This window comes from Phycodurus eques, chromosome 2, assembly GCF_024500275.1.
Source record: "Phycodurus eques isolate BA_2022a chromosome 2, UOR_Pequ_1.1, whole genome shotgun sequence".
Classification (NCBI taxonomy): domain Eukaryota; kingdom Metazoa; phylum Chordata; class Actinopteri; order Syngnathiformes; family Syngnathidae; genus Phycodurus; species Phycodurus eques.
Window position 1 is genome coordinate 5,150,369 of NC_084526.1, and position 14,161 is coordinate 5,164,529.

At 41.3% G+C, this 14,161-nt stretch overlaps 1 protein-coding gene across 1 annotated transcript in view; it reads left to right on the forward strand.

The window, feature by feature from the left end:
* The window catches only part of drd4b (dopamine receptor D4b), a 59,012-nt gene extending 45,788 nt beyond the window's left edge, over positions 1–13,224 (forward strand). Inside the window, exon 4 of the mRNA XM_061700695.1 lies at positions 13,007–13,224. Coding sequence (XP_061556679.1) covers positions 13,007–13,224 — 218 coding nt within the window. The remainder of the gene's footprint in view (positions 1–13,006) is intronic.
* Positions 13,225–14,161: the final 937 nt, after the last annotated feature.

Consider the following 14,161-nt stretch of genomic DNA (forward strand, 5'->3'; position numbering starts at 1 on the left):
AAACTGATTATGACGGGGAGCCCATAAAGGTTAGTTTTTATGCCCCTGAACTCCAGATAGTTGAGCTATTAAAAGATAACCATTTTACGTTGAGAAGATTGTTAAGAGACGCACCAAAGGCGGACACAAGTAATTTCTTATACGCTGGAAGGGGTGGCCCGAGAAATTTGACAGCTGGGTACCGGCTTCACAAGTTGTGGATATATAAAATCAACTGCGAGTACGGCTCTCATCAGATATCAGTATAAACCCCAATCTCGCAGGAGGGTTTTATGTGACTTTACCATCCAATTCAAGCTCAGATGTGTTTATAGAAAATACAATCCCCGAATACCAAGTTAATTTTTCCTATCATGTACTGTAGCTCTCGAAGGGAGCTGGCCCTGACTGAAATCTCATACCCACACACATGGTTCAATGTCCCCGAAGACCATGCGTCCTTTGACATTGTAGACACATGGAACCCCACCCCTCCAAAACAAGATAAAGACCTGCCTTGGGATGTTGGCAATAACAAATAAATAACTACGGGGTATTATGCAGAAATTGTAAAAATTTTAAATGTGGAGGGCCCTTTAAAGAAAAAACATCCGGAAGCCAAAAGTGTCATCTCAACTCTAAGGGCGATTTTATTTTATTTTATTTTATTTTTTTTGGGGGGGTGGGGGAGGACTGGGAGTTACCGAGTACATTTTAAACCACCCCTATCTTACATATTTGGTATGATACATGACGATTGATGAGTGGTTTCGTTGTGGGCCTAATTGGATGATTTCCCCACACCTGGCTGATATAAAAGCAGGTCTGTATCATCTATATGTCTACACAGACGTGATACAGCATCTAGCAGTGGGTGACGCATTCGCACCACTATTAAGAACAGTACCGATAGAGGGTGGACATGGGAATATTGTATTTAAAGCCTTAAGTCCCCAATATTACATGCCTGTTTGTAGAAGACATATTGAGGACATTGGGATAGAAATCAAGACGGCTCAAAACCAACTTGTTAAATTTACACACGGAAAAGTTTTACTCACCTTACATTTCAGACCTAGATAAGAAATGGTGGTGTTGGAGACCCATCATGTCTATCCATCCATTTTCTGAGCCGCTTCTCCTCACTAGGGTCGCGGGCGTGCTAGAGCCTATCCCAGCTATCATCGGGCAAGAGGCGGGGTACACCCTGAACTGGTTGCCCAGCCAATCGCAGGGAGCATACAAACAAACAACCATTTGCACTCACAGTCACACCTACGGGCAATTGAGAGTCTCAAATTAATGCATGTTTTTGGGATGTGGGAGGAAACCGGAGTGCCCGGAGAAAACCCATGCAGGCACGGGGAGAACATGCAAACTCCACACAGACGGGTCCTCAGAACTGTGAGGCTGATGCTCTAACCAGTCGGCCACCGTGCCGCCTCACGTTTATCGTTTTGTAAATTATTATGAGAGCCAAGCCGGCGGGTTGCTACTCAGTTTCCAAGGATTACCTGTTCAATATGACCGCGATTTGGGTTTCATCTTTGCCAAGTTATTCAATTTTGTCGTCCCGTTAGTCAGAAAAGGTTTTAACATAGCGAGACTGGATCTTCAAATGGCGGCTAAAAACATTGCAACAGATGTGACAGGGCGTGTGCTGGACAGACTAAATCGCAAAACTGAACCTGAAGAAAGTTCAGGGTTAATGGTTTTGGCGCAAAGACCTCTTAAAAGACCCGGAGGGTAACGTCTGAAGGCGAATAAAAAGCGATGATGCAGCTCTAAAAATAAATCAGTAGCCAAAAGGACACATCGGAGAAGCAACGCGGACATCTTCTCTTAAAAAGCGTTCGGAATAATGGCTAATTTACATCATAAGTCTCAGGAATGTACTCCTGTCAGAGCTGGATCTATTTGCTCCGCCCATGACGCAATTCTCAATAGACCAGAGCCAATATGTCGAAATGTCACCTATAGCATCACTTACCGACGGAGCCCGTATTGAGTTTTTTTATTCCCGGGGACGGGTCTAAATATTTGGATCTCTCCGATACTTTGCTTCATCTGCAATTAAAAGTAACCAACAGCAACGGTACCAATTTAGCTCCATGTGGGAATCATTAATTACCCCCTCAACACAATTTTCGCTTAAGTAGATGTGACTCTAGGCAACAGGTTGATCTCGCAGTTAAGTGCGACACATAGTTACAGAGCTATGATAGAAACTTTTGTTAACATTTTCAACAGGCTCTCTAAAATGTCAATTCACAGCCGGCATGTTTTACAAAGATACAGCTGGACAAATGGATTCACTCGAGCTTACAGACGATGATGTTAATAAAGGACTGGTAAGTAGATCGCAGTTATTTCAAGGTTCCAACCTGTTCCATGTGATAGGACCTCTGCATGCGGATATATTTTTTTTGCAAAAGACATCTCTTAAATAATGTGGATCTGAGAGTTAAACTCATCAAAGCCAATGACGGCTTCTGTTTTATGAGCCCTCCCAGTGTAAACTACCATATGAAAATATTGCAAGCTTCTGTCTTTGTGAAAAGACGAACCGTCTCACCGGCTGTTTCTCGAGGGCACGCCGCAGCTCTCAGTAAAGAAAACGCCTAATATCCTTTATTGCGAATTAGCTTGAATACTTACTCCATTCGTCAAGACTCCAGAACGTGTCATCAAGAATTTTTTCCTGGGACAAACGCCTCGCTACGTGGTCTTAGGACGCATGAATCATAACGCTTTTGTCGGAAGGAAAGATCTAAACCCTTTCAATTTAACCCATCACAACTTGGAATATTTAGCTCTATGTCAAGAGGGACGACAAATTCCAGCCAAACCATTCCAACCTCAATTCAACACAGGCCATGCTGTTCGCGAGTATCACAAACTTTTTACAGCTACAGGTTGATATCTGAAAGAAAAGCCTCTCTGTATTGATCGTGAAGACTTTCGACAAGGCTATGCTCTTTAATTTGAGCCCTAATGATGACACTGGGGCTCTATCCGCCGTTTCCAACGGTAGTTTAAGGTTAGAGATGAGATTCAGAATTCCCCTCCCCCACTCTCATCGTGTACGCTTGCTATGACGTTATTCTCGAAATCAATTCAAAGACAGGTGTTGGTGGTTTATTACTGAAAGAATAAATGGGCGTGAGCTTGAAACCCTTATGAAACATCTGCAAGGCAGATTATTCCGTGGCGTGTATGCTTCTGACGAGTTACAATTTTTACAGCCTACGCGCCCAATATTCTACACTGTCAATACTCATCCGAGAAACCTCCCGGGAGAAAACTGGCTGGCTCTCACCTTAGAAAAAGACGGGATAGGTTTTCCCCCTGAATTTGAATATTACCCACAGACTAAAAAAATTATTCTTGGAAAACCATTCCGAGCGTATATTACATCTTAACCGTCATCTTCAACATGAGCTGTTAGTCACTTGTGGTCAACATTGTGTTTATTACTTAACCAGTAGAGGCTGTGGTTTGTCTCATCAAGATGCGTTTGCTTGTTATACCGATGATGTAATTAAAAATAATGCTATGGTATCGAAGTTTGTTAGAGGTCATCAGCTTTATCCATGCCCACCATGCGGCGGTCAGATGTCATGTTCTTTTCAAAAATTTTAAAAATGCCATTGTCTGTAACCATTTTGTTGCTTTTCTAACATTTCTATTCAATAAAAAGACAAGGAAATGTACAAATACGTTGTTTCTCATTATTTAATAATAATCTTCATTAAGGGGAAAAACCTATCCACTTTACTGTCGCGGCGGATCTTTTCCTTCGCCTCTTTCTCTTTTTACAAACCGGGGTATCATTCTGATGAACTACAATACCATCAAGTTTCAGTTGTCTAAATTGATGACGTGCTTGTGGGTTTGAAATAGATGTTCAGCTCATAGAGGGTGTGTAGGAACTCACTCCATCCTTTAGGGGCACGATCTGTAGTTTTTTTTTTTACCCGTGGCAGCTCAATGTTTGAGTAAATCGGTCATATGTGAGCCTTTTCCAGGTTGACCTTTAAAGATAAATTTGCGGCGTTGGGTCCAACCTTTTCTGTCATCCATTATTTTCTCAAAACATAATCTGCAGTTTTTGGATACCATGAGGGAATAGTTTGTACGTCTTGCCACGGCTCTGTTGTTACTTCCGGGTGTGTTGTTGTCTTTCATTCTCACCTTGTTTAAGGAGCGTTAAATTGCGTTGCATCAAAGCTTCATACTTTAAAAATTTTTCTTACTGATTCATTGTTCGGTCCTAAAATTCTTTCATTTTCAAATCCAAATCCTGCTTGGCCGTCTGTCGAATAGTTGGTTCAGGTCTGCTTAATCGATCCATTTGTTGGGGGGTGATGAGAAACATTTTCTGAGTGCTTCTCACACTTATTTTTTTGCTTTAATTGGTGTTCAGTCTCTCCTGATTATTCCGCCTAGGACACTCCCCAGAACAGGTGCTAGTCCTGGCAGCAACGGGAATACAAAACCGCCCCGCTGTGTCAGAGCACTGCGTTTATTTTTCAGGCTATTTTTTTTTATTTATTTATTTTTTTAATCAGACAATAGTCAAATAATTATATTTTGTCATGTCTTGTACTATGAAGGTGAAAGTATTATTTTACCTTTCAAAAGATTCAAAGCGATTTCACAGAAAGCCTTAATCAGAGCCGGTGGACTGTGTGACAATATGTCTTTACGCCTCTTTGGTGTGGTGTGACAGAGAGCTTTGAGAAGCGACGCATTTCTTTTTAAAAGCGTAGACATGCTAGCGTTTAGCAACGTAGACAGTAGGCCACTGACCTGGGAGCACAACGGTCCTCAGACGGAATGGTTCTAGACAGGTCGGGGTTAAATCTACTATTAAATACCAATGGGCCTCTCACGTGGCGTCTTCTTACCTCTCTAAAAAGTATTTTTTCTTTGTTGGGAAAATATGATGAGCCAAAACAGCGGTTTGTAATTTATCAGTAGGATATTTAAACAGTATCATATAATTACAATTTAAGCTGATGGTCCGGCTGTACTTGCCTTGATGGAATATATTCTGTGCCAACATTATAACACACGTTCTTATGATGCCTATACGGTGTGAATATTTCTACCACCTCCGGATGTTCTGAGGCTTGAAAGATGTCATCGAGGAGCGTTTTCACCATCTTTGACCACATAAATCAAACTGTCTGTGTCAGTGTAAAGAACTCAGTCCTGTAACTGTTCTCTATATGTGTACATGATCATATGAGCCTTCACTGTAGTTAGGCATGCTACAACGATATTAGAGGTGGCTGATGGCGGTACAATGTTATTGTCACGATGGTTGTAATGTACCACGACCATGTTTTCATTCACAAAGTTGAATTTGCTGTTTTCGTATACCTCTGAAAACAATTTGAAAAAATGTTTCCATTTTAGTCACAAGTCTGCTTCAAATTGTCTTTTTTATGCTGTCTTCCCCCAAATCTTGTTCAGACATATTTTAGCAGTTTGTCTCCTTCCTGGATTGACTTTAATTCTAGATGGGTCTAATTGAATACCTTGATGAATCAAATAGTCATGAATGTATTTGTCCCTACCAGCCTGGTCCACGACATTAGGTGGGTAGGCTGATGCTTCTTGTTACGCTTTAAGGAATGTGGTCATGTATTGTTTAAAGACATCCATGCGTACTGTATCAAAATGCCACACCTCTGTAATCTCTCCTAGCCGATAGCCCAACTCGCCTTGCTGAATTCAAAAGTGAGCCACACTCCGGTCAATGCTCTAGCCTCATCATCATGCTCACACGGCCCTTCTTGGTTGTTAAATTCACTGCAGGTGCGACAGAGTGTGAATAGTAACTTACCTTTGGCTGTTTTATGAGTAAGCACTGGAAAAAAATATCCCACAAGGTAGGTAAACTTTGGCTCGGATTAGACCAAAGTACTTTTGAGGCTCATCAAAATTGGCATGTATGAGGGTGGGGTGACCGATCGGATACGGACAGGTGCTATTAACAAAGGGGTACAAAATGAAGTGACATCTACATACAATACCCTTTCATCAGGTCCCGCGGTGTAGCGTAACGTGAACGCGCTTGTTCGCCCTCCGAAAAGAACCTGTCAGGGAGAAAGAGGTTGAGGGAAGTCAAATTGACGCAAAAACTCTTCTCACACCCGTATGTGACTTCTTCATCTCATTCCATTCATGTTCACGCATCTCTATGAGATGCACACCTGGTTCAGCTTTTAACATTCGCACTTTTGTTTGTGTATTGTCAACTCTTGGAAGGGACGGCCTGATAAGGCATCGTTGCAGATAGATTCAAACATTCGGGACAGCCGTGAAAGAAACACCCTTGGAGCTCCCATACATACCTCACATCTTCTATCTCGCCATACCCATCAACAAAGTACCCACTGATCTTGTCTTCGCCGGTGTTCAATGCATGTTTGATGAAAATGTTTTGACTGTACATTACCCACTCCAGATATTGGATAGACACGTGTGAGTAGGCTTTATGTTGTCATCTGTAATTATCAGGCAATGTTATGGCGAGTGTGTTAGGATGCAGGAATCGAGTGTGAAAAACAGACATGCACGCGGCTGCGTTCGTGCACGAATTAAACGGATCGACACCTGTCTCATTGAGGAACTCCTCTCTACATTTTTTACAACCTAAAGCTCGAATGTCAACATCATTTGTTACAATACAACAAAGCTTTCTTCTTGAAGTCAAACGTACCTTGACATTTCTCATGGTACCAAGCGAGGAACTCCGCACGTTCGGTCACTCACATGGGTTCAATACCGTAGTCCTTCGGTGGGGGGCTAGGGCCCCACGTATTCTAGATGCTTTTGTGAGCTGTGTGGGGGAAGTGGCCTTTCACATGATTTTCCAAACCTAACTCTTTAGGTAATGCACTGAGACGCATAGTGAGGAATGACAGTGAATCAATTCACTTTAATTTGTACTTTGTGTCTGTAAAACAGATGACTTTACTGCCTTGCATGATGAGTTTGATTACAATAACCATCTTGGTCATTCTGGAGATTAATAGGTCAGAAGTCTTTAAAAGAGTCTGGAAAACGCGGATTCCTGAAATACAGGAGCCATTTCTCAACGCAATCATCTCCGTACCAGTGTTGTTCGAGCCCTTGGAGCGTCTTTGTATAGACTAGGAAGGGAATATGTTTATTGTTTGAATCCACATAGGTTTCCAAATCATAAAATATAATTTTTTCACAAGGCTGTTGGGGTTCAAGAGGTTGTATGTAGCATAGATGTCTATTGTTTATGTCGTGGTCATCCAAGAGCACGCCAGATATTTGACATTTAACGACAGGACATACGTTTTTGCGTTTTTTGTTTTGTTTACGTTTATATATCATATCTGACCACATTCATTACATTTTTTGTATGCATCACGTTTGCTGATCGAGTTTTGGCTACCTGCTATCTTTCTGCGTTCTTTATGTCGTGCATAGCAGTGTTCATTCAGATACGTTTTATTTCAATCCATGCAATAGATGGGTGTTAGCCCTGACTGCATGCATGTTGGGTCGGCACAGACATAGCAGTGCCCCCCCTCCACAACGATGGGTATGCGGGTTGTGATGGCCTTTGTAGCAAAACCAACAAAAGTACCCATGTCCGAGAAAAACCAGTAGCTGAAATTATACCACAGTAGTGGTTCTGTGTCCAAAACAATAGCAAGGTGTCGGCAGATTTGGGGTAGTTTCTCTCAAAATGGCTTAATAGTTCACCCTCCTCTTTTTTGTACAGGACAACTATTTTACGCTTCAAATAAGTTTCGAATTTATGGATATCAGCTAACCCCACAGCTGTCTGATCATCCAGACCTACAGCTCTTTCATGTGCTTGTTAAATAGTGCATGCAGATGTCAGTGTATTGTCTAATAAATGGGCAAGTGATGTAGGGAAACATAGATTACTGTCTTTGTTAAGGGGTATGTAAAGATGTTTTTATTTTTATTTTTGAATATTTGACAATCCAACATTTCTGACAATTTGCCCCAACCCCACGTTGATTGGATACAATCTGTTCCTACAAAGTCAAGGTTTTCGTCGGCCATGATTTCTGAATTAGATTGTACCACGCAATCGAGTAAATTTTTGAATTTTTCATGGATGTCCGAGTCATCGGTCACCTGAACGATCTCATGCTGTCTCACATTTTCACCTAACAACTCCAATTGTACGATATCACCGGGTACAACAATTGAAATGAACTTGTCGATTACTTTGTTCACATTACTCAACACCTCGGTATAAAAAGATGCCAAATCAGGATCCTCTCTGTTTTCAGGTATGGAAATTCTTAGCGAATGTCTTTGCGCTATATTTGTCATGAACGGAACAGAGGATAGGACCCAAAAATGCACGACTCCAAAACAAATGGACAGTTTCTAAAAAGAGAGGTTTAATAGACGGGCATAGGTCGGTACACAGGCAGGCAATCCAAGAAAGGCAACAGTATCCAAAAACATGAGGCAAAGAGGCACGGTCGATAATCGGAACAGGGTCAAGTCTTACTGTGAGTTTGTGACGTGGAAACAAGGAATGCTGGAACGCGACGACAAGGTACAACGAACTGGCAACGAGGGGGAATGAGACACGAGGTTAAATACAAGGGGTAATTAGGGTGAACGAGGCACAGGTGGTGAAGATGCTCACAGGAGCAGGTGTGTGTGAAACAGGGGGAAGACAAAAACCGGAACACACACACATGACAATATTATTGAAACGTTCAGGCCTTACTGTTACCCCACCGCTCTAAATATTGGGATTAGATGTTATCTCCTCAGACCTCTGTGTTTCTAACCGGTTGAAACAAGTCTTGGACGGTGTTTTGTTGAACATTTTCATTAGGTAACTGAAAGGTTTTGTTCGGCAATGTTGAGCGATTGCTAATATCATCTTTATTTTGTGTCGGTACATTATCTAACAGGAGACTATTATCTAATTCTGAATCCCCTGGGTTTTCCAATTTTAAATACAAAATAAAAAGTTGAATAGTATAATGTTGAATATAAAACTGGATGAGTATAAAAGAGAAAAAGCTATAACGAGTTTTCAGCTCCTTGGAGACGACGTTATAGGTCTCAGCGCCCGAAGGTCTCCACAGCTCAGGGGATGTGATGCTCACAGCATGTTCATGGTCAAATCTTGAGGCAGGCAGTAGATTCTCCTTTTGAATATGTGATTAGAATGAGCTTAATACATTACATTATACTGTTGTATTTAAAGAAAATAATATTACCGTATAAAAAAGAATCTGTCATCCAGATAGATTTGAGCAAGTCCACAGCTTGTATAAAGGCGTCAATTTGTCGGCGTTGTAAATCCACCATATTCACTCTGCTTTGAGATGGCCTTCTTTGCGTATGGCTCGCTTCATGGTTTGTGCAAAGGATGTGGTCTAATGATTCGTGTACGAGGTGGCACATATGTTTGTGCACCTATGTCCCTGGTTGCCCTTGGTTGGGCTTCTGTCAAAGAAAATATTAAAACAACAATTTTATTAAACATTTTCATTAAAAATATAGCGAGAAAAAACAGTTAGTACATTGATTCTTTGCTAAGGAGGATTCAATATCAGTAGTTCTAATTAGCCAGTAGATAGGGCCGTTGTATCAGCTAAGAGGTGCTCACACGCACGCGCGCAGGCCTGCGCGCACGCACATAAGAAAATATTAAAACAACCATATTATTAAACATTTTCATTAAAAAATATAGCTAGAAAAAACACATGCATGCGCTCACGTACACAAAGTGAGGGGTGATGTGTTAGACCAGGGGTGTCAAACTAATTTTTCCCGTGTGCCACATTGTTGTTCCGGTTTCCCTCAGAGGGCCGTTATGACTGTGAAACTGTAAATGTTTTGTTTCGCCTCATCATAGTATTCAGTGGCTGTTTGTCAATAAAGGATGCAGCCCCACTGCTGCTAAGTCACCTTGAAAAGGATCTGAAATAATGAAAATGAACATATTATAATGAAAACATTATATGTATATCAATTTCACATGACTAGAAGGAGTAGTATACATTTGGTGATGTATAAAGTTGCTTTGTTTATCTCGTTTCATTTTATGACCCAACTTCCGATTTAGGGTGCACTGATGTTTACTCGTTAAATGTTTGATGTGCAATTGGTTCTCGTGACATACAAAAGATGTTGTGAGATAGAGCATTGGATTCCATCACCCTGTAACGTTAAACAGGGTTACTGTTAAATCCTCCCACCCCTATCAATTTACTGTAAAGGGGGTTTGGTAACGAAAAAAAATGCTTGTAATATCGCAGACGTCATTATTTCTTACATATGACTATTTCAAATTTTGGTAGAGATTTTAGCGAGACTCATGGAAGTTGATGCAAATAATTTCTTTTCGCGGGCCACATAAAATGATCTGACGGGCCAGATTTGGCCCCCGGGCCTTGGGTTTGCCAGCAGTGTGTTAGCCTGTTTATCGAAATTAATATGAAAAAATAATTATACTTGACCTACAATGATGATCATCAAAATATGTTTTCACACTGATGAAACTCCAGAATCTGAAAGAATATTATATCAGTCTGGTAAATATACATAACGACTAGAGATTGATAGAATATAATCAATTACTCACCAGCCATTGTACGTCTGTCTTGCGATCTGCTTGGTAAATTGTTGAAAGTGTGATGTTGAGTCGTCGAAGCTCAGTCTTTTAAAAGCTCAGTAGTTGTGTGATATATTTACGACCGCGTAAACCAACACCATGTGTGTGATGTGGATTTCGAAAGCCAATGGTACACATTGTCGCTGGTAAATCTGTAGGTGATGTTGATCTAACAGAACATATACGCTGGCAGGAGGTGACATATTTATGAACCACATCTGGTGCAGGCCTCGAAAGCTTGTTTTTGTTACCCCTGGAATGTCAGAGTGGTTCCACAGAAAAGAAAAAAAGAGCCTGCCTGTGTGAAGATTGTGTGAATTTATGCCGTGTTTTGTTGTGAAATGGAGTAGCTGACTTCCTGTAAACATAATGAAATGAAACCCAAAGGGTTATAATGCCCAGTTTTTTGTGTTCAATTTATGATTGCTTAAAAGAGCATACATGTTTATAAGCATAAACAGACCACCTGAGGTTGGTGTGATAAAAAGGAAACTTCACACAAGGCTATAATTAATCTTTCTGACTTTAATGAAACCTAAAGGTCTCTAGAGAATTTGAGGTGAAATATTTATACTTGCTTGTAAGAATGCATGTTTTTTTTTTTTTTTTGCCATAACCAGACCAGCATGTGATGTGAGAAAAAGGACTTCAGACAAGAATATAATTGATCTTTCTGATCAAAATGAATTATTTAGGTCTCCAGAGAAATTGAGCTGTTATATTTATGGTGGCTTCTAAGAAGATACATGTTGTTTTTTTTTTTGGTCATAAACATAGCCTGTGACGTTGTGAGGAAAAAAGGACTTCACATAAGAATATAATTAATCTTTCTGACACAAATCCTTCAGATCTGTGTTGGGACCTGTGTGGGGATGTGATTGGGAATGAGATAAGGTACACGTTCCAGGTTAAAGAGGGAAAATATCTATTTTATGCTGTATGGGTGGGCCTGTTTCTTTGTCTATGTTTCTGTTATATGTGAATATCTAGAAGACTTAGGTTGCGCTGTGATGGACTAGTTAGCGTATCTGCCTCACAGTCCTGAGGACCGGGGTTCAAATCCCGGCCCCGCCTGTGTGGAGTTTGCATGTTCTCCTCGTGCCTGCGTGGTTTTTCTCCCGGTACTCTGATTTCCTCCCACATCCCAAAAACATGCATGGTAGGTTGATTGAAGACTCTAAATTGCCCCGAAGTGTGAATGCGAGAGCAAATGGTTGTTTGTTTCTATGTGCCCTGCGATTGGCTGGCAACCAGTTCAGGGTGTACCCCGCCTCTTGCCCGAAGATAGCTGGGATACGCTCCAGCACGCCAAGGGACTTGTTCTAAACATGTTTAGAACATGTCTGGACATGTTGAGACATAGTGACATCCTTTCTGATTGCCACCTTCATTTTCCACACCCCGTTTCCGGTCACAACATTTCCCGCCTTCCGCACTTCCAGCAGCAACCGGTGGCATCACACCCGGTAACGTCAGACCCGACAACAATATTTCCGGCAACAGCCCATGGTGTCACATCGGGTGATGTCACTTCCGGTTCACGACAACTTCTGGCAACAACAGCACTTCCGGCAACAGCCGATGACGTCATAGTCAGTGGCGTCACTTCCGGCCATCCATCATTTTGACATTTGCCGTATACTACTATTGTTTTTCAGATTATCCAAAGGATCAAGAATTATAGACATACTTTTACAGCATATTTCTTTCCATGATTAAATGACCTTGATTTGGGGAAAATCTGTCTCATGCAGTGAGCCAGCTCTCATCCTGCCTCAAATACTGCTGGTCCAGTGGTGAGCCCATCTTTTGTTAGAATGACAACCAGTTGGCTGGAACGCACTTTCCTGCCGGCTATTGGCTATCTCCTCTTCCACCTCCCTTGGCAAGCTAGTCTTCGTGGCGGCCAGCTGCTCGCTTATACAAGAGGAAGCCGAGCCCAGAGTGTGGAAAACAAGTGAACGACCATGATAATGAAAGCATTTTTAGACACAGTTTCAAAAGTAGGCAGATTTTTTAAAAACACATTTAGTTTCACACATAATTCGATACAAATCTCATCTCTTTTCCATAGTACCTCCCCTTTAAGTCACATGCTTTATTTATTATTCTTCCTGTTTCCACTCAAGTGTTATTAATTAATTACTAATTGGAACAAATGGATGGAATTTCACCGACTCTGGTGTATATACTCATGCAAGCTGTAAAATATGTGGCATGATATTTTGTGCCATTAGTTCCACATGGTGAATGAGATCTCCACTTTTCATGCAGTTTTGTGATTGACAATTGATCATCAGAGAAGAGTCTATGATAAATGATGACTAATAATACTGCTTTCATACCTTTATGCAGGCTGCTTCCTCTTCTCCTGGACTCCATTCTTTGTGGTCCATACCAGTAGAGCTTTGTGCTTGACATGTGAGATCCCTCCTGGACTTATGAGCACGGTGACCTGGCTGGGCTACGTCAACAGTGCCCTCAATCCCATAATCTACACTATCTTCAATGCAGAGTTCAAGAAATATTTCAAAAAATGCTTCCAGAGCTGCTGCTACACATGCTTGGTCTGATTAAAACTATAACTGTTTGCATTGTAATATTCTATCAACTGTTGTTGGTTGTAGAGATTTGTATTGTGTTGTGGTCATAATCTATCAACATACAGTAATGCATTAATTTGTTGTACCTCAACAGTCTCAGTTGGTAATTTATTCCCCCCCCCCCAGACAGAATAACAGAACAGCACAATTAATTTTACACAGTTACAAATCAGAGGTACAGTATACAGTTTGAAAGTTTGTATGAAGAAGCATTTTACCTTCTGTGAGTAAGTACAAAAAAGGACGTCTGCCAGGAAAGAGGGATTCAAGCAGTGGTGATTCTGGGGAGGGCAGGGGGGGAAGTACCCCCCTAACACTGTGCCTGGATCCCCCTGTGGCACCCCCCATCCTTACAGTTTCTATGCAGTACTGTAGTAGACAACAGCATTAGCAGCTCTTGCGCACCAACTACACGCTTGCTGCACAATTAAAATAAACAAGGAGTCCAGACATCGAGCACAACCTACACTTACAGTACAACAACGCAACAAAAATGACAACCAACAGGTGAGTGACACACAGACAACTATTATGAGGAAACACAAAAAACATGTAACACTGAGATTGACACGGAATTACCGCATGTACAACATGCTGCGAGGCATACCAGGAAGTCTGCCAACCTCTCTTGGCGCTATATACTACTACAAATGTTAAAATAGCAAAGACGTGTGTGTGTGTGTGTATACACATATGTTCTGCATGTGCGCACGTGTGTGTATGTTTTTAAAACTGCGCCTCTGAAAGTGTCCTTTTCAATCTGCAGTAGTAGGTATTCAAGTCGTTGGCTAGTGTGCTATTGTTCTCAGCTTGGGGTCATCGTCGCTAATTGGTCCGCGATTGGAATGCATGCCAGACTGATTTAGAGTCGTTAGCGCTAAACAGTTTTTCCAACTTTACTGCATAG